At 36.0% G+C, this 25108-nt stretch overlaps 1 protein-coding gene across 7 annotated transcripts in view; it reads left to right on the forward strand.

The window, feature by feature from the left end:
• Positions 1–25108, forward strand: part of ELF2 (E74 like ETS transcription factor 2) — a 112022-nt gene that overhangs the window by 38932 nt on the left and 47982 nt on the right. For 4 of the 7 annotated variants that reach the window (XM_028102229.2, XM_028102231.2, XM_028102230.2 and 1 more), the window contains exons 1-3: positions 1835–1920; positions 3430–3669; positions 20453–20618. In XM_028102229.2, coding sequence (XP_027958030.1) covers positions 3598–3669; positions 20453–20618 — 238 coding nt within the window. In that variant the 5' untranslated portion in view covers positions 1835–1920; positions 3430–3597. Of the gene's footprint in view, positions 1–1834; positions 1921–3429; positions 3670–20452; positions 20619–25108 lie in introns of those variants that run through there. The other 3 variants (XM_088021033.1, XM_028102232.2, XM_088021035.1) reach the window with 2 other exon arrangements.

Below are 25108 nucleotides of genomic sequence, written 5' to 3' on the forward strand. Positions count from 1 at the left end.
TAAATAAAACAAACCAGAGCCCATTAAAATGGTCTAGATTGGAAGAGAGATTTGCATGAAGCCATGGCAGTACATGAGATAGCTTATAGAAAGTGTAAAGAGTGAGAAGAGGATTAGGGATGGGATTCTGGAAACACCTCCATGTAAGGGTGACCAGGGAATAGCACTGTTCTTTGGCTTTGCTAAGCAGGAACCCTCCTCTAGGCCTGGTGCTTTAGAGGTCCTCATCTGGCCTTTCTTGAGTTTTACCCCTCCTGATAGGATGAAGATGTGTGTGTGTGTTTGGGGGGGGGGGTGCACAAGGGAACTAGGTCATTTGTTACCCATTTCTACATTAAGTTCTGAGTATTTGAACCCTAGAATTCCCTGCCCATGTGGCCCTTCAAAAGCCTCTTCTCTGATTCTCTCCTCTCCTGACTGAACTATGCTTCTCTAGGCCTAAGGGATGACCAAGCAACTGCTGTTTGTAGGCATGTGGCCAGAACCTGGACATGTGGGATGAGATGTCTACATATATACATATGAGGCTCCTTATTGAATGGAGTGGAACTAAAGATGGGAAGAGAAAAAGGGGTAAACTCCCAAAGAATTTGAGTGACTCCCTTGCTCCTATAGAACTTGAGGTAGTTTGAGAATTCCAGATCAGAACTTAGCCTTTTAGGTTGGTATAAAAATACATATGTCAAGATGGGAGGATTGAATAATAATTTAACAGCTTGTTAGCTTGATTTATAACTTTAAAATATTTAGACGTGTGGAATGTAGGCTTCCATTTGTACTCTTGCTCCAAGCCCCTTGAAAATTAGGGGTTAGCCTACAGGAGGGAATTGAAAAAGAGTAGCTAGAGAGGGAGAAGATAAATTCAAGATAGAGTTAATGATCAATAGTGTCAAATACTTCAGAGACATTAAGTCCTATGAAACAGAGGTATCCATTGGATTTGATTGACAGTTAGAATTTAGTAACAATTTCAGTTGGTGGTGATAGATGCCAAACTTCCATAAAAGGAGGACTGTCTGAGGAATTAGGAAGTGGAGACAGAAGATAGATTTTTTTCCCCTAGATCCATCTCTGAGAAAGGAAAAAAACTAGAACGTAGCTGGAGGGGTTTTCAGGGTCATGGAGGAGGACTTTTCTATGTTTAAGATTAAAGGGTCTTGGGGCTCCTGGGTGGCTCAGTCGTTAAGCATCTGCCTTAAAAAAAAAAGGGTCTTACAAATGCTGAGATGTTGAGGGAAAGGACCCAATGTTTAGTAAGAGAAGGTTGAGGAAAAGGAGGGAATAATTGATGGAGCAAGGCCTAACATCCAGTACATAGGTCATTAGATTCGCCTTTGAAGGGAGGAGGGCTGTTTGAGAAGACTTGGGATGTTTGGATGTATATGGAAGCTAGGTTTGGAGGGTGAAAGAGCAGGGAAGTGACTTAATAGGCAATATGTCATTGATTTTGTTTTACAGTAGTTTTTTGGGTTAGTGTTTTTAAATCTGATTTTATATTCCTGGGCATCAGGGCTTATACCTGCAGCCACCAAAATCCTGTTGGTTACTTGAAATATAGCCCATAATGTGAGGCATAGCCCATAGTATGTTGGATCTGTCTTTATTCAATAATTTGACAATTTAGTGGTTTCTTAAAATTATAAGTTGATAAAAACTTCTGATTCCTCAATATCCTAGAAATAATTTCTTTATTATGTTCATTATATAATGTGTGTTATCAGGATTTGGAGATGGCTTTTTGTAAGAAGTGCATATTGTCTGAATCACACCTATTTTGGGCAAAATATTTTTAAATAGAAGTATATTAATACTGTCTTTTTTCCCCCAAATCATAGTTCCAAAGAACTGCTGGTTTATATTTTAGCTCTTGCCGAGTTGTGAAAATAGTGAAGGATGATTATACTACTTAACCTCCAAATTGTAAGTAAACTTTATTTCTACTACTATTACCTATATGTTAAGAAAACTGAAATTGAAAATAGTCATTACCTTATATGATAATAGTGAGCTTTAGTGTGCCATGGCCTGTGGATTTTTACTAGTTTTTGTTGTTAAGATACAAATACATCTTCTCGCATTGTCTTTAATAAGATCAAAAAAATGCTAATAGTCCTGAATGAATCTTAGGAGGTGTGAAATTTCTGCTTTTTCCCCCCAGGTATTTCTTTAATTGTGTAAATTTACAGAAATTCTTTATTTTATTTTCATATCTGTATAGTGCCAGTGGTCAAATTTAATATAGGACATAATGGAATTAATGGAATGATTTATTAGAAATGTATATTCATTTCTCTTTAAATATGCTTAATTTTTCTGCATTATTTAATTTTTATATGAAAATCTGTAAAAACAATCTTTAATTCCTTTATGAAATATATAATCTACATAAAATCAAATAAAATATAACTATAGGAATAATCTAATGCATAAATCTGGATGATGTATATATATATCAACATTCATCTCTACTAGGGGAAAAAGGCTTGAATTATGTTTACTTGAAACCATTTCCTCTGTTGAATTTTTTTTTTAAAGATACATTTATTTATTTTAGAGAGAGAGCGTGCACAAATGGTGGGGAGGGGCAGAGGGAGAGGAAGAGAGAATCTTAAGCAGACTGTTCGCTGAGAGCAGAGCCCCACTGGGGCTTGATCTCATGACCCTGAGATCATGACCATGAGATCATGACCTGAGCCAAACACTGAGAGTCAGATGCTTAACCCACTGAGCCACCCAGGCGCTGTTGCTATAATGAATTTTTAACCAATAGCAAAAAAACTATTGAGGAAAGAATGATACAGTAGTATTAAAGGCATTCCAAGTGATTTTACTACTTTATTTTTAAACTACTCTATTTGAAAGTATAAATATATAACTCAAATTAATCCATTTTATAGTCCTTATAGAGTATTCAAATATGAACACAAAATGAGATTGCTACCATAAGCAAAAGACAAGTCTAATTATATTATTCAGATAAAGAAACCAAAGGAGCCAAAGAAGAATGAAATATTTACAAACCAATAAATCTTTTAATTTGTTAAATAGGCAAATAATTTTAGAAGTTGTCTTGATTTAGCATATTTTGTTACCAATGCATAAAAGATTTTTAAAATTTCTACCAAAATATTTCAGGAATAAAAGTACATCTTCATAACAAGACAAAGTTATAACACTTTATCCCTTAGAATGTAAATAGCGTAAGGTCATCCGTGTGCAATAGCTTGGTTGCAGTAAATTGTTTATGAACTTGACAGCTCTAAGAAGTAGAATGCTCATGACTGCCCTCTTTTGGCACTGGGCTTTGTAAGTCTAAGCTCCTTTTTCTTAGCTTACAAAAAATGTCAAAGATTAGATTGTAAAATAGGTTGTGCTTTATATCCTTCCTGTACTATCTTTAATAACTTTTCAAATTCTTCCTCTTTTTAGGCTCTCTGGTTAATCATCTTTAGAAGACTGGATTTCTGGAAATCTCCTTCACTCCATGTCTATTGACTTTTAAAAACATGATAATGCAATCCTGTAACACTGGCAATCATCCATGAACCTTTAAATTATACTGCTTAATAGCGTTTGAAGCTTCCTCAGGGAATAACAATGACATCAGCAGTGGTTGACAGTGGAGGTTCTATTTTGGAGCTTTCCAGCAATGGAGTAGAAAATCAAGAGGTTAGGCATCCAATTTATTACATTTCTGTTTTGTTCATAGAAATCAGTATATGAACTCATTTTGAAATTAATGGGAAACAGGTAATTTTTGAGTAGAAATGTACAGTGCATGAAACTGTACATGTACATGTCATGTGCCCTCATATAATTTAAGTAGTAGAAGGTTGAGGTAGGTATTGTCAGGCTCACCCGAGTTGTTAGAACATGCATATATTGGAATGAACTGGGAGGAAAAAATTGAAAGAAAGAACACAGAAAGTATTAGTTGAGATAGACTTTAATTCCTGATAAAATTCATTGTTTTGGATTACAGAGTCTGTAGGTAAATACTGTACCTAAATACATAAATTAGATTCATCTTAAATTAGAATTTTGTATCTCCTTTACTTGTCATGTGTGCTTTTTTTGTTATTCTATCTAATTCAGTGTGGAGGTCTATCATATTTTAATCTATATATATAAAGAATTTGGATGATTTGTAAATCAGAAAGAAAGGTTTTGAAATTTTATAAATGTAGAACTCTGCATCAGTAGCATATTTGGTTATTTTCTTGTTATTGGTAACAATTAACATTCTTTAATTGTTATTAAAGAATAGGAGGTAGGAGTAGAAAAATAACAGTACCAGAAACTTACGGACTTCCAGGGCCTGGCTTCTGTTCCCTCCATTCAGTAAAGACTGAATATTGGGAAGGATCTAAATTAAAAAATAATAATGCTGTCATAATAACAGACAAATATTTGATCAGAGATGAGGTGGGCAAATGGAGAGCTGTATTTAAAAAATCTATTTTCTCTATATTCTGTGAAGGATGTTGCTGTTACTGGTCCTTAGTACCAGCATAGTAGAATAGTGACAAGGACCAAGAAATGTTAGAATATTAGGCTGTGTATTCTGGAGTCTGCTTCTTTTTCTTGCTTGTTTGTGTCTGTTCAATCTTCCAAGGTAACTACGGTTAAATTCAGTGGGAAGGGGATAAAATGAAGGTACTCCTTTTTCTTTGTTCTCAGTGGACTTGGTAACCAGAATGTTCTTACTGTGTTTCAATCTAAAACTGATTTAAGGTCCATTAAGAGAAGCCACAGCTAGAGAATGTACTTAACTCTCATAATCAGTTTCTATTTGTTCCTTGAAGATTCACTTTCTATATGATCACTTCTAAGTATGATTCACCAAAGAGATCAGAGACTCAGGGGACTTCCATCCCCTCCACATCACCCAGACCAATTATTACTTCTTTTTCCAGTGCTTTCTCTTTGTTGTATAATTTTACTTTGTTGTATTTAACCCTAAGAAGGGAACCACCGAGAATAATAGGCAGAGTATATTTACCTTGTGCTGGTTTGGTGTCATTAATATGGGAAAAGAGTACAACAGTTTGTTTCTGGAAGACACTATATTTTTCTTCCTTTACATGGAACCCAGGTGTTCATGGCCTGGAGAACTAATTATTATGGAAGAAAGAATCTGATAAATGAAGTCATTTTACCAAAGCATTATTGATTAATGATTTATGTGGTAGATAGCCTATGGGTAGTCACAGGCGTTTTAGGTAGTATGGCACTAGAATGGAGGAAATTATTCTTGGGGAACTCTTTCTTCAAATTATACTATGTAGATACACACTTGCTTTCATTTATTATTTGTTCCTTCAGCAAATATAAATTGACCACTTACTGTGCATCAAGTACTTTTTGAGACACTGGGAATAAAATATTTCAGAATGGCTATGAAGAATAAATTGGGGCTAGAGATAGATGGAGAGGTGGTAGGGGATGTTTTAGTTAGGGTGGTCAGGGAAGCCTTTTCTGAAGAGGTAGCATTTTATTTTATTTTAAAAAATTTTATTTATTTGAGAGGGAGAAAGAGCACAAGCAGGAGGAGTGGCAGAGGGAGAAGGAGATGGGGCTCGATCCCAGGACCCCAGGATCATGACCTGAGCCAAAGGCAGACACTTAACCAACTGAGCCATCCAGGCACCCTTGAAGAGGTAGCGTTTTAGTCTAGACCTAAATAAAGTAAGGGATTAGGCTGTAGAAATAGAAACATCTGGGGAAAGAGAATTCCAGGAAGAAATTGAAAAGTGACTAGTATCTGAAATATCTCCTAATATTACAAAAAGAATTTTTAGGATAGTGTATGTGAAAGATAGATTTAATATCTATACTCTAGAATGTAGGGTGGGGTGAAAAAATGACCTGTCAAAATTTTAAAATCATAGCTCCAGAATCTGAAGAAAAAAATAAATGTTTAAGAAGTTGTGGGCATTTGGAGAATTATTGATGATTTTTAGGCTTTTTTTTTTAACTATTCCTGATTATAAAAATAATGCATTTTATAAAATTAGAATAATTATATTTCTGGCAAAGAGACAAAAACCAAAGATACTAACTCTAGTCTTACTAATGAGTATAGATGCAAATATTAAAAAAAAGTAATAAATATATAAAATGCAGTCATATATTAAATCCAGGACTAAATAGGATTTTAGATACACAAGGATAATTCAATATTAAAAAAGAACAATTAATATATATACCTCTACTAATAAGACGCATGACCTATGATATGTTAATAGGGATAAAATACCTGATGAAATGAGATTTTATGAAATTGAATATCCATTCCTGATAATATAAATGTAGATAAATATTTCTGTAACATTATAAAAAATAACTGTTACAAATCAGTAGCGAGAATCCTGTTTAATGGTGGAGTACTGAAGTATTTCCTTTAAAATTGGCAAGAAGATAAATATGGGCACTAGTGTAACTATTACTTAATATTTTCCTGTAATCAGACAAGATAATGAAAAATTATATAAACGTTAGAAAGAAGACCAAATTATTAACATTAGATAATATGATTCTCTACCTGGGAAAACCAGAGGAAGTCCATGAAAACCAATTAGAACTAATAAGAGTGCTTGGTAGTTTAGTGGGTAAATTAACATTAAAAATATCTAGCTTTCTTTTGTAAGGAATTAGTTAGAAGAGCTCATGGAAAATAAGATTCCTTTCAGAAAATTAACAAAAAAATACTGAGGAATAGTGTTTAAAAGATATATGGGACTTCTTTGAAGACAATGAATTAATGATACTGAGGTACATGAAAGAAGACTTTGGTAAACAAAGATACGTACTTTGTACTTAGATAGGAGAGATGGAGTCAGTATTGTGGAGGATGTCATTTTCCTCCAGTTAGTCTATATATTTTATTCCATCTTTATCAAATGTTAGGGCATATTTGGGGGAAACTGATTATATGGACCTAGAGATTGTATGGAAGAATATATATGCAGGAATAACCAGAGCAGTTTTTGAAAAGGAAATATATAGCAGGTAAGTCTTGTAGAAATGGGAGTTAGTGCAGAAAAAAATAAAAAGAGGATTTAAATACATTTTTAAAAACACAGCAAATACAATTTTAGAGAGCATCTGTTTTCAGACAAATAAGATCAGGAGTTCTTCCACTTAGACTGTGATGGAATAACAGACCAGATTTTTATTCCCACCGTAATCAAGGAGGAAAATGAACAAAACATGTGAAAGCACAGTTTGAAACATTGGTGCAGTAGTCTGAATGTTTGTGACCCCCCAAAATTCATATGTTGAATCCTAACCCCAAACATGATGATACTGGGAGGTAGGGCCTTTGGGAGGTAATTAGGTCATGAGGTAGGAACTGTTATGCATGGGATTAGTGCTCTTATAAAAGGTTCCAGGGAGATCCCTTGCTCCTACTGCCATGCAAGAATCTGATAAGGAGTCCTTGACCTGGAAAAAAGACCCTCATCCAGTCATGTTGGCACCCTGATTTTGGACTTCTTGCTCCCAGAACTGTGAACAATAAGTTTCTACTGTTTATAAGCCACATAGTGGTATTTTGTTGCAGCAGCCTGAATGGACTAAGACATTTGAACATCAGGAAGCACAGGGCTATGCTTCCCAAGAGAAGAGCAGGTGATCTCTGATTGTACTGACTCATTCCTTGGAGCCACTTTCTGGATCACAGTGTAAGGAGGAGGAACCCCAAAAAAGAGTGACAGTGTCACTGAATTGAGGAAATAAAATTTGAAATTTGTGGGTTTTTTTGGGGGGGGTAGCAAAGCAAGGTTTATTGAGCGATTTAGTAAGCAATAACAAAGTGATAGTACAAAGCTCCCGAGGAGAGAGGGGACCCAAGAGGGTTGCCTAAAATTTGGAATTTGGAGAGGCAAACACTAATTGGAAGTGCAGAGTATCTGAGGGGAAGAAGCTACTCAGAGGAAGAATACCAGAACTCAGCCTCAGGTTCTCTGGATTTTAACTGAATACGCTTCCCAGATATAGTATGAAACTCCATGAAACCAGGCAAAGAATGACCAGAAAGGTATAAACTCAAAAATTTACTGAAAAATCAGAGTTCACTCAGGGCTGGGAGATATTAGAATTCTAAACAGTTAGAAGGGAGAGTCCTTGTTAAATGCTCAGGGCATTCCTAGAGACTCCAGAAGAGTTATGCCTTCCAGTAGGGGTAAAGTAGCCCTGGAATAACGGGTAGTTCAAAGTTGCCCTAAAAAGTTAAAAAAACAGGCCTTGAAAAAGTTGACCCATAAGCAACTTTTTTTTTAAGATTTTATTTTTCAGTAATCTCTACACCCAACATGGGGCTTGAACTTACAATGCTGAGATCAAGAGCTGCATGCTCTTTAGACTGAACCAGCCAGGTGCCCCTTGACCCATGAGGAATTTAAATGTCGTAGTAAACATTATTGAAATACAACAACAGGGGACGCCTGGGTGGCTCAGTCAGTTAAGCATATGCCTTCGGCTCAGGTCATGATCCTGGAGTCCTGGGATCGAGTCCCACATCGGGCTCCTTGCTTGGCAGGGAGCCTGCTTCTGCCTCTGCTTCTGCTGCTTCCCCTGCTTGTGCTCTCTCTCTCTCTCTGACAAATAAATAAAATCTTTAAATAATAATAAATAAAAAATAAAATTTATTTTAAAAATAATAAAATAAAATATGACAATAGTATGTACATTGCACCCAACAGAGTAAAATTTACGTATCTAACACCCAACCATGTTAAATGCAAAGAAGGAGGAATAATACAACATATAACTTGAAGAAAAAAAAACTATCAAGACAGAAAAACAAATGATAGAGATGATGGAATTAGCAGATAAGACTTCAAAACAGCCATTATAAATATGCTCAACAATTTAAAAGAAAACATGAAACTCAGAGGAGAGGCCTAAAAGACGTAAAAAAACAAACATAACTTCCAGAAATGAAATTTATACTATTTGTAAAAATTGCACTGGATAAGATTGAAAATAGATTAGGTACTACGGAAGAAGAGACAAGTGAATTTGAAAAGAGCAAAAGAAACTGCATTATGAAGCACAGAGAGAAAAACTGAAAAAAAAAAACATGAACAAAGACTGTTACCTGTGAGAAATATCAAGTTGTCTAAAATACATGTAATTTGAGTCCCAGAATGAGAGGAGAGGAGGGAAACAGAAAAAGACAAATGAAGAAATAACAGCCATAAAAATTTTCAAGTTTGATGAAAAATATAAACCCTATAGATCTGAGAATCTTAACACCAAGCAGGATAAAGCAGAGAGCAAATAGACACTGAGGCACATTATTTTTTATTATTATTTTTGACACTGAGGCACATTGTAACAAAAATACTGAAAGCAGATTTCAGGAGAAAATCCTGAAAGCATGCAGAAAAAAAATATTACAGACAGAAGAACAAATTTAATGACGACAGACATCTTGACTGAAACTATGCAAGTCAGAAGATAATGACTTCTTTAAAATGCTGAAAAACTAAAACTTGTCGGCCTACAAATATATATCCAGTGAAAATGTCTTTCAAAAGTGAAACTTTTTTTCAGACCAATAAAAGGTGAAAGAATTTGTCAACCGCATTGGGTTATAAGAAATGTTAAAAGAAGTTCTACAGGCAGAAGGTAGATGATACCAAATGGAAACTTACATACGCACAGAGAAATGAAAAGCCCTGGAAATGTGTAGGTAAATATAAAATGCTTTTTAAAATCAGTTCTTAATTTTTAAAAAAGATATTTAAGACAAATAATAGCAGTGTATTGTGGGGTTTACAATGTGAAAAAGTAAATGTATGACAACAGTAAGCAAAGGATAGGAGGAGGGAACTGGAAGAATACTATTGCTTTTTACATTATATGTAAAGTAACATTACTTGTATATTAACTGTGATTAACATGTTGTAAAATCTAGAGAACCACTAAAAAATAAAGAACTATTGATAGCAAGCAATTTTTGAATTAAAATGGATACTAAAAATACTCTATGGTCAACTAATCTTCAACAAAGCAGGAAAGAATATCCAATGGAAAAAAGACAGTCTCTTCAGCAAATGGTGTTGGGAAAATTGGACAGCCACATGCAGAAGAGTGAAACTGGACCATTTTCTTACCATACACAAAAATAAAGTCAAAATGGATGAGAGACCTAAATGTGAGACAGGAATCCATCAAAATCCTAGAGGAGAATACAGGCAGCAACCTCTTTTTTTTTTTTAAAGATTTTATTTATTTATTTGAGAGAATGAGAGAGAGAGAGAGAGCATGTGCATGAGAGGGGGGAGGGTCAGAGGGAGCAGCAGACTCCCCGCCGAGCAGGGAGGCCGATGTGGGACTCGATCCCGGGACTCCAGGATCATGACCTTAGCCGAAGGCAGTCGCTTAACCAACTGAGCCACCCAGGCGCCCAGGCAGCAACCTCTTTGACCTTGATCGCATCAACTTCTTGCTAGACATGTCTCCAAAGGTAAAGGAAACAAAGGCAAAAATGAACTATTAGGACTTCCATCAAGATAAAAAGCTTCTGCACAGCAGAGGAAACAGTCGACAAAACCAAAAGACAACCGACAGAATGGGAGAAGGTATTTGCAAATGCCTTACCAGATAAAGGGCTAGTGTCCAAAATCTATAAAGAACTTCACAAACTCAACACCCAAAGAACAAATAATCCAGTCAAGAAATGGACAGAAGACACGAATAGACATTTCTCCAAAGAAGACATCCAAATGGACAACAGACACCTGAAAAAATGCTCAACACCTCTCGGCATTTAGGGAAATCCAAATCAAAACCACAATGAAATACGACCTTACACCAGTTAGAAGGGCTATTAATAAGTCAGGAAACAAATGTTGGTGAGGATGCAGAGAAAGGAGAAAATTCTCACATTGCTGGTAAAAATGCAAGCTGGTACAGCCACTCTGGAAAACAGTATGCATGTTCCTCAAAATTTGACAGTAGAGCTACCATACGATCCAGCAACTGCACTACTAGGTATTTACCCCAAAGATACAAATGTAGTGATCTGAAGGGGCACCTGCCCCCCAATGTTTATAGCAGCAATGTCCGCAGTAGCTGAACTATGGAAAGAGCGTAGGTGTTCACTGAGGGATGAACAGATAAAGAAGATGTGTGTGTGCGCATATATATATATATATATATATATATATATATATTACTCAGCCATGAAAAGAAATGAAATCTGGCCATTTGCAAGGATGTGGATGGAACTAGAGGGTATTATGCTAAGCGAAATAAGACAAGCAGAGAAAGACAATGATATAATTTCACTCATATGTGGAATTTAAGAAACAAAACAGAAGCATAGGGGAAGGGACGAAAAAAGAAAAGACAGAATCAGAGAGGGAGACAAAGCATAAGAGACTGTTAATCATAGGAAACGGGATTGCTGGAGGGTAGTGGATAGGGGGAATGGGGTAATTGGGTGATGGGCATTAAGGAGGGCACGTGATGTAATGAGCACTGCGTATGCGTATTATAAAGAACTGATGAATCACTGAACTCTACCTCTGAAATTAATAATACATTATATGTTAATTGAATTTACATTAAAAAATGATCCCTCTCTCCAAATAAAATAAAATATTAGTCTATGTTAAAAAAAAATTGGATGCTTAACCGACTGAACCACCCAGGCACCCTACATCTCAATACTTTTTAAAGAATTGAAATCATACAGAGAAAGTTATTTGACCAAAGCAGAATTGTGTTAGAAATTAACAGCGAAAAACTCTTGCAAAATTCTCAAATATTTAGATATTAAACAGCTCACTTTAAAAAAAAAGATTTTATTTATTTGACAGAGAGACAGGGAGAGTGGGAACACAAGCAGGAGTGGGAGAAGGAGAAGCAGGCTTCCCGCTGAGCAGGGAGCCCAATGCGGGGCTCGATCCCAGGACCCTGGGATCATGACCTGAGCTGAAGGCAGACGCTTAACGACTGAGCCACCCCAGGTGCCCCTAAACAGCTCACTTTTATATAACTCATGGATTAAAAAGAAATCACAAGAGAAATTAGAGAATATCCTAATTGAATGGAAATGAGAACACAGTATATCAAAATTTGAGGGATGTAGTTAAAGCAGTGCTTAGAGGGAAATTATACCTTCAAATACTCTTATCAGGTAGAGGGAAATTATACCTTCAAATACTCTTATCAGGAAAAGAGTATAGTCTAAAATCATTTAAGCTTCCATCTCAATAAGCTATATAATATGAGGATCAAATTAAACCCAAAGTAGAAGGAAGGAAATAATAATAACAGGTCAGTAAGGTAGAAAGTGGACAAACATTAGAGAAATTACCAGCTGGTCCTTTAAAAAATTAATAAAATTGATAAATCTCTAAGTAGACTGAAGAAAAAAAAAACTATGAGGCAAAAATTACTAATATAGGGCGCCAGGATGGCTCAGTCGATTAAGCGTCTGCCTTCGGCTCAGGTCATGATCCCAGGGTCCTGGGATTGAGCCCCACATCGGGCTCCCTGCTCCGCGGGAAGCCTGCTTCTCCCTCTTCCACCCCCCTGCTTGTGTTCCCTCTCTCGCTGTGTCTCTCTCTGTCAAATAAATAAATAAAATCTTTAAAAAATTACTAATATAAGGGATGAAAGAGTCATTAGTATTGACACTAAATATTATGAACAACTTTATGCCAATAAAGCTTGGCAACCCAGATGAAATGGCCAAGAACCTTGAAAGTCATTCCAAAAGGAGTAACAAGTCTGAATAGCCCTCTATCTTAAAATAAATTGAATTCCTAGACAAAACCTTTTTCACAAAGAAACTTCCAGGGCAAATTGGCTTTATTGATTGTGTAGGCCTGCATTTATTTATTTATTTATTTATTTTTAAGTAGACTCCTAACCCAGTGCAGAGCCCAAGGCAAGGCTTGAACTCACAGTCCTGAGATCAGAGCCCTGAGATCAGGACCTGAGCTGAGATCAAGAGTCAGACACTCAAGTGACTGAGCCACCCAGGTGCCCTGTCTTTATTGATGATTTATTTATTTATTTTTAAAGATTTTATTTATTTGACAGAGATGGCGAGAGAGGGAACACAAGCAGGGGGAGAAGGAGAAGCAGGCTTCCCATGGAGCAGGGAGCCCGATGCGGGGCTCAATCCCAGGACCCTGGGATCATGACCAGAGCTGAAGGCAGACGCTGAACCGACTGAGCCACCCGGGCGCCCCTTTATTGGATGATTTAACAAGGATTTAGGGAAGAAATAATAATCTTACATAACTCTTTCAGAAAATAGACAACATAGCATTTCCTAACTCATTTTGAGGCCAGCATTATTCTGATACCAAGACCAGACATACATAGGAAAAGAAAACTACAAACAATATCCTTCATAGGCATAGACAAAAACATTCTTGATAAAATACTAGCATTTAAACCCAGTAATATATAAAAGGGATTGTATGTCCCCAAATGGGGTTTATCCCAGCAAGGTAGGTTTAATCAATGTAATTAATCACATTAACAAAATAAAAAGGAAAAATCTTGTGGTCATATCAATAGACACAGAAAACCCATTTGCCAAAATTCAACACCTATTTATTACACAAATTCCCTAAATTAGTAATAAGGGCAACTTCTTCAACCTGATAAGTGCATCTGTGAAGAACCCACAGCCTACATCATGCTTAAAGGTGAAAAGGCGGGGAGGGGGGGCGCCTGGGTGGCTCAGTTGTTAAGCATACGCCTTTGGCTCAGGTCATGATCCCAGGGTCTTGGGATCAAGCCCTGCATCGGGCTCCCTGCTCAGCAGGAAGCCTGCTTCTCCCGCTCCCACTCTCCCTGCTTGTGTTCCTTCTCTTGCTGTGTCTCTTTTTGTCAAATAAATAAATAAAATCTTAAAAAAAACAGTGAAAAGGGGAATGTTTTCCTTTTAAGGTTGATAGCAAAGCAAAGATGTCTACTCTAACTTTAACATTGCAGTGGCAACATTGCTGCAGGGCAAGAAAAGTAAAAAGACATACGGATTGGAAAAGAAGAAGTAAAACTGTCTTTATTTCTAAATGATACAATTATGCATACAGAAATTCTTAAGAAATCTACACAACTGTTAGAACTAATAAATTTAGAACAGTGAATGTGTAAAAATCGTGTTCATATATCTTAGCAAAATACAACTGGAAAATGAAATTTAAGAAGCAGTACTGTTTAGCAGCATCAAAATAATATAGGGATAGGTTTAATGAAGTAAATAAAAGATCTGTATCCAGGGCGCCTGGGTGGCTCAGATGGTTAAGCATCTGCCTTCAGCTCAGGTCATGATCCCAGGATCCTGGGATCGAGTCCCGCATCAGGCTCCCTGCTCGGAAGGGGGCCTGCTTCTTCCTCTCCCTCTGCTGCTCCCCCTGCTTGTGCTCTTTCGCTCTCTATGTCAAATAAATAAAATCTTTAAAAAAAAAATCTGTATGCAGACAACCATAACATATTGTTGAGAGAAATTAAAGACCTGAATAAATGAAGAGTTATACCATGTTTATGGATTGGAAGACTTATGCTAAAACAAAGTTAGAGGGCTTATCCACCTGATTTAAGGACTTACCATGAAGTTCCAGTAATTGAGACAGTGTGCTAACAGACATGTAGATCAGTGGAACATTGTATAGATCCACATAACAGTGATTAATTTTCAATAATGGTGATAATTTGGTGGAGAAAGGATAGTCTTTTAAACAAATAATGGTGGAACTGCTGGACATCCATATGCAAATTAATGAACTCAATCCTTTCTCACATACACAATGAATAACTCAAAATTGATCATAGAATTAAATGTTTAAACTATAAAAACTTCTGGAAGAAAACACAGAAGAAAATTTTTTCAATTTTGAATTAGGCAATGGTTTCTTAGATTGAACACAAAAACATGAAAAAAGCTTTAAAAGAAAAAATGAATTTCATTTAAATTAAAAACTTCTTAAAAACTCCATTAAAGGGCTCCTGGGTGTCTCAGTTGCTTCAAGCGTCTGCCTTCAGCTCAGGTCATGATCCCGGAGTCCTGGGATTAGCCCCACGTCAGGCTCCCTACTCAGTGGGGAGCCTGCTTCTCCCTCTTCTCTGCTGCTCACCCTGCTCGTGCTCTCTCTCTCAAATAAATAAAATCTTTTAAAAAACAAAAAAATTCCATTAAAATGAAAAAGTGAAGCCAAGATTCGAAAAAATATTTACAATATATACTGAAAGGATTTATATTTAGAATATATAAAATAAATTGGAGGGGTGCCTGGGTGGCTCAGTCCTTTAAGTGTCTGCCTTCCGCTCCGGTCATGATCCCAGGGTCCTGGGATGGAGCCTCAGTGGGGAGGCTGCTTCTCTCTCTGACCCTCTCCCCTCTCATGCTCTCTCTCTCTCTCCTCTCAGTCATCTCTCTCAAACAAATAAAATCTTTAAAAAAAAAAGAATCTGGAGATAATCCATTAAAATGGGAAAAAGATTTGAATGGTTAATAATATGAATGGCCAATAAGTGCATATAAAAATGCCCAGTATTATTCACTATCAGGGAAACACAATTAAAACCACAGGGAGATACTACTACATACTTACACAGAATGGCAAAAATAACAGGGATGCTCTATGTTAGAGGGACGCCTGGGTGGCTCAGTTGGTTAAACGTTTTTCTTCAGGTCGGGTCATGATCCTGGGGTCCTGGGATCCAGTCCCTCATGGTGCTCCTTGCTCAGCAGGGAGTCTGCTTCTCCCTCTCCCTCTGCTTCTCCCCCAGCTTGTGCTGTCTCTCTACCTAATTAAATAAGTAAATTAATTAATAAATAAAATTGCTCGTGTTCATGAGCCTACAATTGTCTTCCACATCTATCAAAATTCTTTTCATCCATTCAGGACCCTGTTCTAGGAAGTTTTCTATAATCCCCCAGTCTGAATCAATTCAACACATAACATGTGGGTTGAGGGTTATACTTCAAAGAGTGTTAAAAATTATTGTTTTGTATGTTCAATTTTTCTTTTAGACATATGGGAAGTCATGAAAGCTTTTTTGTACAAAGAAGTAATACAGACAATTCTGATTGTAATGTGAAAAGATGCCCTCCAAAGTTGAGGGCAAATAGAAGGTTTGAATACTATTACTAACGTTACACTATGACAATTAGCTATCGCTAATTGAGTATTTAGTCTGTTCTAAACACTCTTAACACTGTGCTAAGTATTGAATATTTATTCTGTTCTAAACACTGTGCTAAGCAAATGTACTTTGTGGATATTTAATTTTTAAGGGACTTTGAGAGGTATGAATATTGTAACCTTTTTTAATATGAACAGGTTTAGAGAACACAGGGTGGGAGAACAGGGAAAGATGTTGATAATTTGTTCCATTTAAACATGTTAAGCTTAGAGTATTAGCTGATTATTCTTGTAGTGATGTTAAGTTGGTAGTTTAAAATTTGGTTCTGGAGTTCAGGAGATGAGTCAGAGAAGAAAGATATTTAGTAATCATCAGTATAGAGGTGCTATTTTAAAATAAACCCTAAGAATGGGGGCCTTGCCAGGGAAGGTAGAATAGAGTAAAAAGGAAATTCTGAGGACAGAACCTTAGTTAATTGGCTATATTTCAGTCACTGGAGATGGAAGAAGAATCAGAGGAGATGCTTAAAGTAGAGTAGTAGAAGGAGAACAAAAAAGATGGAAGAAATAATTTTACAATGAGGTAAGAATGTGTAAGTGTATGAGTCTGCAGAAAGGGAAAGGAGGGTGAAAACTGGAATAGAATTTAGTCCTTACTGACATTTAAGAGAATAGTTTTGGTGAGGTGGTGGAATCCAGATTATAAGGTATGTGTAGATAGCTAGCCAAAGAGTTAGACTACCTTTTGAGAGTGTGTCCAGGTATAAGAAGTAAAGATCTGGAGTTCAGTTAAAAGAAAGAAGAGTTGAATTTTTTTAATAAAGATTTTTTCTTTTTTACAGTTAGAAGGGGCCATTGAAATATTAAAACCCAACTAACATGTACGAGAGAGAAGAGTGGGTCTAGAATCCTAATTGGTGGGGAAAAGAGTATAGATGGGGGAACTGACCTTGTACAATATTCTGGACTCAGGTATTGCAGAGTTTAGACAATTTGATTCATTTCCTCCTGGTAAGGTGGAGGTGGAGAGTTCATAATATAAAATAATTTCAGGTTAATGTTACTATTAATAATACTGTTAGATTTCAGAGGAATTAAAGAAGTTATAAATCCCTTGGGTTATATATAAATAAGATATTTACTGCTTGGGTCAATAGTAACTCAAATGCCCCTTAGTTGTTGCATTCTGAGTTTCTGATGAGTGGAGATCTCCTCAGTTTTTACCTATCCCATGCTTCTCATTAACAGCTGTTATAGCTAAGTGATCCTGCCTGTAGGTTGGAGTAAGAAGCATGGAGATTCAACTGTTAGTATATCCAATTTGTGGGAAAGGATTTTTTTTTAAAGATTTATTTATTTATATGAGAGAGACAGTTCTTGAGCAGGGGATGGGGCAGAGGGAGCGGGAGAGGGGAAGCAGAGCCTGAAATGGCGGTCGATCCCAGGACCCTGAGATGATGACCTGAGCCGAAACCAAGAGTTGGTCGCTCTACTGACTGAGCTACCCTGGCGCCCCAGGATTTTTTTTTTAAAAGATTTTATTTATTTATTTATTTGAGAGAGAGAGAGAGCCCAAGAGGGGGGTAGGGTTAGAGGGAGAAGCAGACTCCCTGCTGAGCAGGGAGACCGATGTGGGGCTCGATCCCGGGACTCCGGGATCATGACCTGAGCGGAAGGCAGTTGCTTAACCAACTGAGCCACCCAGGCGCCCCCCAGGATTTTTTTTTAATGTTAAAATTTTTTTGCCTTATACAGAGTAGGAAATTCAGTGTTAATATTCAGTATGTGCTTGCTTATTTTTAATTTATTATACCTTTGTTTTTAATTTATTTAAACTTTTTTGTGAAATGTTTGATACAAAATGAAGAGTGTATAAAATATAATATGCTTTAGCTTAAGAATAACAAAAAGAATAAATATTAGCTCTCAATCAGGTTTAAAATAGAAATTAATATTATTTTAGAATATTAAGTGTGCCCCTCTCAATACCCCCAGAGGTGCCATTATCCTGATGTATGTGGTAATACGCCTTTACTTTTCTTTATAGCTTTGTTGTCTTTGGATATACTCCTAAACAACATGTGGTTTACTCTGAAAAAATGAATAATGTCCCAAGCTAACTGAGTTAAGAAAGGGTAGCATTACCACAGTTAAAGCTTCCAGGAAAAGGAAGATTAGTCTGGCATCAGGTTCACTGAGTTTCAAGAGGTTCTACTTAGGAAATCAGTAAGGAATGTCATGAGTTACATCTTGGAAACATAGGGTCATCTTGGTCAGGTTTCAGGCAGTGGTGTGACCTGGTGTTACAGGTTTGTTCAGCAGGTGTATATACAGTCACGGGGGAAGAATACTATCTGCTTTTGTTTGTTTCTAAGCTCTTTGTGGCCTTCTTCTAACAGTTAAGAGTAGATCAAAGCAGAACACATCTAGGAGGTGAAATGAGTGTTCTTAGCTGTTCTAGGTAGCAATGCAAAGTAGATATATCAAAGCAAGCCAAATATGAATAAAAACTGGGAATAGGCTTATCTGGACACTCTGTCCTTAGGAATAATGTGAGTGGCTATTTTGGTGATGACAGTTTATTATCCTGTCTCAGGAATCATGTTCCTACAATCCAGACTGGTTGCCCTATAAATCTAGTGCATAGCCCTGGAATCTCTCTTCACAATCCTCCTCAAAATTACTATTGTCTCTCTCCCATTTTGAATCTCCCATATTGTCTATCTTAAGTTGTTGTCTTTATTAAAATTTTACTTTTTTTTTGATGAAATACACTCTCCACTTGCTTCTTGAGAAAGGATGTATAGAAGGTAAATGTTTTGAGATCTTTCATATTTGAGAAAATACCTAATTTTCATAAGATGATTTGACTGGCTGAACAATTCTAGGTTAGAAATCATTTTCCTTTCTAATTTGAAGAAGTGGTTTCACTGTCATTTTCCTCCTAATACGACTGTTGAGAAGACTGAAGTCCGAGTCCATATTCTTTGTATGTGACCTGCATTTTCTCTCTAGAAACTTGTAGAATCTTCCTTTTTGTCCCCAGTGTTGTGATATTTCACAGTGGTGTGCCTCAGGGTAGGTCTCCCTTAAATTTTTATTGTAAATATCTGGTAGGTCCTTTCGAATGGGCAGCTCGTATCTGTCAGCTCAGGAAATTTTCTAGAACTCTTTCATTTCTTTCCAACCTTTTTTTTCTCCCCTATTTTCTTCTTCTGGAACTCTGTTATTCAGATATTGGACCTCCTGGACTGGTCCTCTAATACCATTCTCTTTTCTCCCCTATTTTTCAAAACTTCATCTTGTTTCTGGAAGACTGCCTCAGTTTTATCTTCCAAGCCTCTGTCTTTTTTTTTTTTTTTTCAAGCCTCTGTCTTTTTTATTTCAGGTATCATGTTTTTAACTTCTAAGAACTTTCTCTTTCTTTATTAAATTGTATTCTTTTCTTATTTTATGGATATAATATCTTATCTCTATGAGGAATATCCCCTGTATGTGTGTAGGTGTGTGTACATATATGTATATATTCTGTGGTAGAGGCTTTTCCTTAGATGAGTGGTAATACTTGGCTGTCTGTTCATCCTTAAAAGTGGAGGACTAAAAAGCTGATTGAAAACTCTTTTTGGTGCAGTATCGATACTAACAAATGTGCCTAATATACCTCAAAGATGGTTTTGTTTTTCCATCACCAGAAAGTTAATTCTCCAATCTTCTGCTGAGATGAGGGCCAGTTGCCTAGCATCATGGAGGAGGGAACGGGTCTAGGAATCAAAGTGCTTTTCAAACAGCTTTAATGGGATTTTCCTGTTTGAACCCTTCCTCTTTCTCTACACCTGCTGCTCCATTTCCAGGAGTAATGGGTATTGCTTTCTGTGGGTTCTCCAGTATAAAGTGTGTTGTTTCTCAGCTTCTTTTTGCTGTCAGGCTGTGATTTGGCTTTCCTGGGTCTGCTAAACCATTTCATAACACTTATTCATCCACTTTCAATCTTCCAAGATTCTGTTGCTCTTATCTCTTCTCCTTATGGGTTTGTGTTGAAAAGTCTTTTACTTCATTTTTGTGAGTTTCATGAGAGTGCAATTATATGCATGTTTTTAATTTGTCATCTTAATCCTAAAGCCCTGCTTATTTAAAATGTTACCTCCTGAGACTTGAAAAAGATTATTAAAGTTCCCTTTTCATCTCTTGTTTTGGTTTTTACATTCATAATTACAGTACATGAAACTCATTGTGTAGCCCCCTTGAGACTATGTGAACTCAAGTATTTATACGTAAATCCAGAATTTGTGAATAATAAGGTTGATTGTTTTCTAAATTTGCTCTTGTAGGAAAGTGAAAAGGTTTCTGAATATCCAGCAGTGATTGTGGAGCCAGTTCCAAGTGCCAGATTAGAGCAGGGCTATGCAGCCCAGGTTCTGGTCTATGATGATGAGACTTACATGATGCAAGATGTGGCAGAAGAACAAGAAGTTGAGACCGAGAATGTGGAAACAGGTAGACATCTCATAAAATGTTCATTATTTGTAACTTCTTATTTTATAAGTGTCAATATTACTATTACCAAATGAGTACTATACCAAAGAACCTCTTTTTGCGTGGAAACCAGTGAAACATCTTTTATTTAAGGGAATTATTATAAAGTTCTTCATTACAATTCTTTGGAGTATAACAGGTCTCATATCGTGGACCCTAAGGACAAGATTACAGGCCCATAATAATAAAATTATCATTTCTTCTCTGAGAATGTGAATATTGACTAGTAACTAACTTATAGAAGTCCATAGGCTAGTATATGAGGGTAACTTTTTAATTCAAAAATAAAGACAGTATTCTCATTCTGTAACAGATTAAGTTTCTTTGAATCACTAGTGCTGGAGCAGTATGATTCCTTTTTTCTTAGATCAGAAGCATCTTTGTAGCAGTCTATCAGAGTCTTCCCTTTTTGTCTTCTGAGAAATTTTGGTATTTCAGTCTGTCTATGGTGAGATAACTATATGTTTAATTGGAGATTAATATATATAATCCTTGGAAAACTTTTTTTTTTTTTTAAGATTTTATTTGACAGAGAGAGACATAGTGAGAGAGGGAACACAAGCCGGGTGAGTGGGAGAGGGAGAAGCAGTCTTCCTGTGGAGCAGGGAGCCCCATGCGGGGCTCGATCCCAGGACCTTGGGATCATGACCTGAGCGGAAGGCAGTCGCTTAAGGACTGAGCCACCCAGGCGCCCCCTTGGAAACCTTTCATTTTTGCCACTGACTATAAAGAAAATAGAGTATTGTACCAGAAAGATTGTAGTGATTATTTTGTAATAATAAATATTAAAATTTATCTTTAGCTCTTAAGGGAGAAAAAGAATCCTTATACTTGGTTTACAATTCTAATAAACACTCTTAAATATTTATTTATTTATTTATTTATTTATTTATTTAGGCTCCATGCCCAACATGGAGCCCAACATGAGGCTTGAACTCACGACCATGAGATCAAGACCTGAGCTGAGGTCAAGAGCTGGATGCTTAACTGACTGAGCCACCTAGGTGCCTCATCACTCTTAAGTATTTAGTAAGTTTCTGTAAATGTAGCAAAGTCCCATGATTAAAAATTTTGAAATTTGATGTTTTTCTGCTTGTTGAAGCTCAGTAGCCCTCCCTAAGACTACTAGCTTCTTCTAGCTTACTGCTGTGCTTCCTCCAGTTTTATTTTTATTTTATTTTTTCCTCCAGTTTTATTTTTTATTGAGCTGAGGGATTAAAAGTTACCTTGCTCTGCAGAGCAATGATGACAACAGTGCCAGCAAACCCCTGTGAAGTGATAATCAATTCATTTTCTCAAAATAGGTAGCCAAACACTTTATATAGGCTTTGTGACTGGACTGGAGTGGTACTTGATTTACAGCAGATAATGCAAGTGGCAGGAAGATACATATGTGTTTTTTTTTGAGGGTTTTGGAGAGTTTTCCAGTCTGAAGCTAGACGCATCATGGCAGACATGAATTTTCTTCTTGAAAAGACTAGGAAGAACAGTTAAATGTATTATGCAGGATGATATTTTGAAGTAGATATTGTAACTGATTTTATTATAGGACTGTAACTAGGGTGTAACTAAACAGAAAATTAATAGCACAAGAGAAGAAAGCATGATAGCTTAAGTTGAGTGAAAAAAAAACCTGTTTGAAATTTCTGGAAAATGTTTTGATCAAAAAAATAAGGAAGACTATGATTTTGGTAGCAAATTGGAAACTTTGTAAAGTATGAAAACTACAGTACCAAATTCCCATTATTAGAAAATTAGGCATACTTATCACATTAAAACACCAGAGTAGGTCAGCCAAATCTTATTGGTTGTATAATTGATGATCAGTGCTTCATTAATTTAAATTACTCAAGTAAAAGCAATTCCAAATAGGAAGACAATATAATCTGTTCAAGGGATTTTATTTTCTTAGTTATCTTGAACTCTGAGGATGATGATAATCATTTGCAGGGCAGAGATATGAATGATTGTAATATTGAAAAAGGGGATATACATAGTCTGGCTAAAAGAGTAGTTACTTTTGTGATATTTTGAAAATGGTTTTTGACTAGTTGATAATATTTTTTAGATTGGTTTTTCTTCAAAACTAAAAGGAAATGTTAGTAAATAACTTACATTATTCTAAAATAGTCCAGAAGTACTTGAGAAGTTCATCTTAAACATTTTTAATTCCATTCTGGTTCATTTTTTAAAAATCTATGTTTGCTTTATTACTTCAAGAAATAAAGAATAGTATAGTATAGCTATTCTTGTCTCTCTTTACAGAATAACACTGTAAAACTTAGAATTCATTTATAACTCTGTTAAAGGCAATACCAAATTCAGACTGAAATCTGCCGGCTCATACATCTCATACATCTATAATCAGAACAATTTAAAACACTCCCATTTATTCATCATAAGGCATGTGGAACTTGAGACTACAATATACTGAGTTACTTGAAAATACTATGGCTCATGGGTTTTTAATGTAACTTTATAAGGATTGTTAATATATATAGATTAGTTTATAGAGTCAGCTAATCTGAACTTAATTTTGTTTTTTTTTTAAGATTTTTATTTATTTATTGTTTGACAGAGAGAGACACAGCAAGAGAGGGAATACAAGCAGGGGGAGCGGGAGGGGGAGAAGCAGACTTCCCGCTGAGCAGGGAGCCCGATGTGGGGCTCAATCCCAGGACCCTGGGATCATGACCCGAACTGAAGGCAGACGCCTAATGACTGAGCCACCCAGGTGCCCCTTAATTTTGTTTTTATTTAAAGAATAAAATGCATTTTAAAAAAGATTTTATTTTTAAGTAATCTCCACACCGAACATGGGGCTCGAATTTACAACCCCAAGATTCAAGAGTCCCATGCTCTACCGACTGAACCAGCCAGGCACCCCGTAAAGAATAAAAAGCATTTTTAACAAGTTAAAATCTGAATAAATTTTCATTCTTCTGACATTTAGAACATATACATATAAATAAATGTTGTTATGACTTATCCTGATGTATGTTTCCTTTTAGGTAGTAGATTAGGATCAGGTTTGTTTCTTGTGGTGCTATAAATTTTTAACTTAAATTCCAGATACATATAGGCTTTGGAGAAGAAGCTGGGAAGAAAAGGAAAGGAGTATTTATAAGATGTCTACAACGGTTTTTATTTGGTGAATTGGTGGAAATGAGATCCTTATAGAATAAGATTTCCTTTTGTACGTCTAGGAAATGCTTCCTGGAATGCTCCTACATTATAACTTAGATGATATTAGTCTAAAAAATGTTCATAATTATATTTATTGACCTGTTATATCAGTTCTCTTCATGTTTACATCGAAGTTTTTCTTCTTTTATTCCTATATACCCATATATTTATGTTTCTACCAGAAACAGTGTTCATGATGAAATCCAGGCAGGAGTATTAAAATTATATAGTGATGTACACTTAGCCATCTTACTTACTTTATGTATAAAATGATTTCTCATTTTGTTAGTAGTAAATGCCTTTTATAGACAAAGAAAATGTACGTTTTTCTCATGGAGCTTATGAGTAATAGTAATCCTCTCAAATTTTATAGGAAAAACCAAATATGTTTGAGACTTTAAGCGTATTTATCTAAACCTATAAATTGCTTTTTAAAAAAAAGTAAATTGCTTTTTGATGATAACTGGAGGTCAGGAATCATAAAGAGTCTTTGAGGAATAGTAATGAAGTATGAATGAATGGTGGTCTTGACTGGCAGGCTGGAAATACTTTTGCCAGTGGCTGCAGGGTCCACGAGCTCTGGAGGCCTGCTAGATAGACTGAGGGCGTGAGTTGGGGATGGAAAGGAGTCTCTGGGATTCCCTACTAAGATTTGAAAATGCAGTTTTTATGTTCACTCTTAAAAACTATATACATATAGTTTATAGCAGGGAGCCCGATGTGTACATATTATAGATTGCCATTTAAAAAATAGTAAGTTTATACCAATGCAATCAATAGTAGATAAGTTTTGATAGAAATCTTTTAAGGTTTAGCTGAGAAGATTGAGCTCTTTAGGATCTGCTTCTTCATCTTGCACCTTAACTTACTGTATTTATCCTCTTAAACTTCCACTTTATGATGTCAGTAATAGTTTGTATTTCTTATGTGCAAGGGCACTGTTTTCAACATGTTTCTTTCCCTCAAGGGGTTAATAATTTACTTATATATAATATATATTATATTGAAAATATAAAGCACTGTAGAATCAATAGGGTGCTACTTACAAACTCAAAAGAAATTTCAGGAGAAAAAAGTTTGATTTACAGGATTAGGGAATGTTTAGAGAAAGGAAGGAGGACAGATGGTAGGATTTGGATGGGCAGATAGGAGGTGAGTGAAAGGCACTGTAGCTGAGGGAAATATAATTAATAATGGGTGGAATATTGAAGTTCAGGGCATGTTTAGAAGATACTGAGTAAATGAGACCATGACAGGGGGTTCCA

This window comes from Eumetopias jubatus, unplaced genomic scaffold (genome assembly GCF_037043125.1).
Source record: "Eumetopias jubatus isolate StellerSeaLion01/CBP00866 unplaced genomic scaffold, mEumJub1_p1.0 scaffold_2, whole genome shotgun sequence".
In the NCBI taxonomy this organism is placed as follows: domain Eukaryota; kingdom Metazoa; phylum Chordata; class Mammalia; order Carnivora; family Otariidae; genus Eumetopias; species Eumetopias jubatus.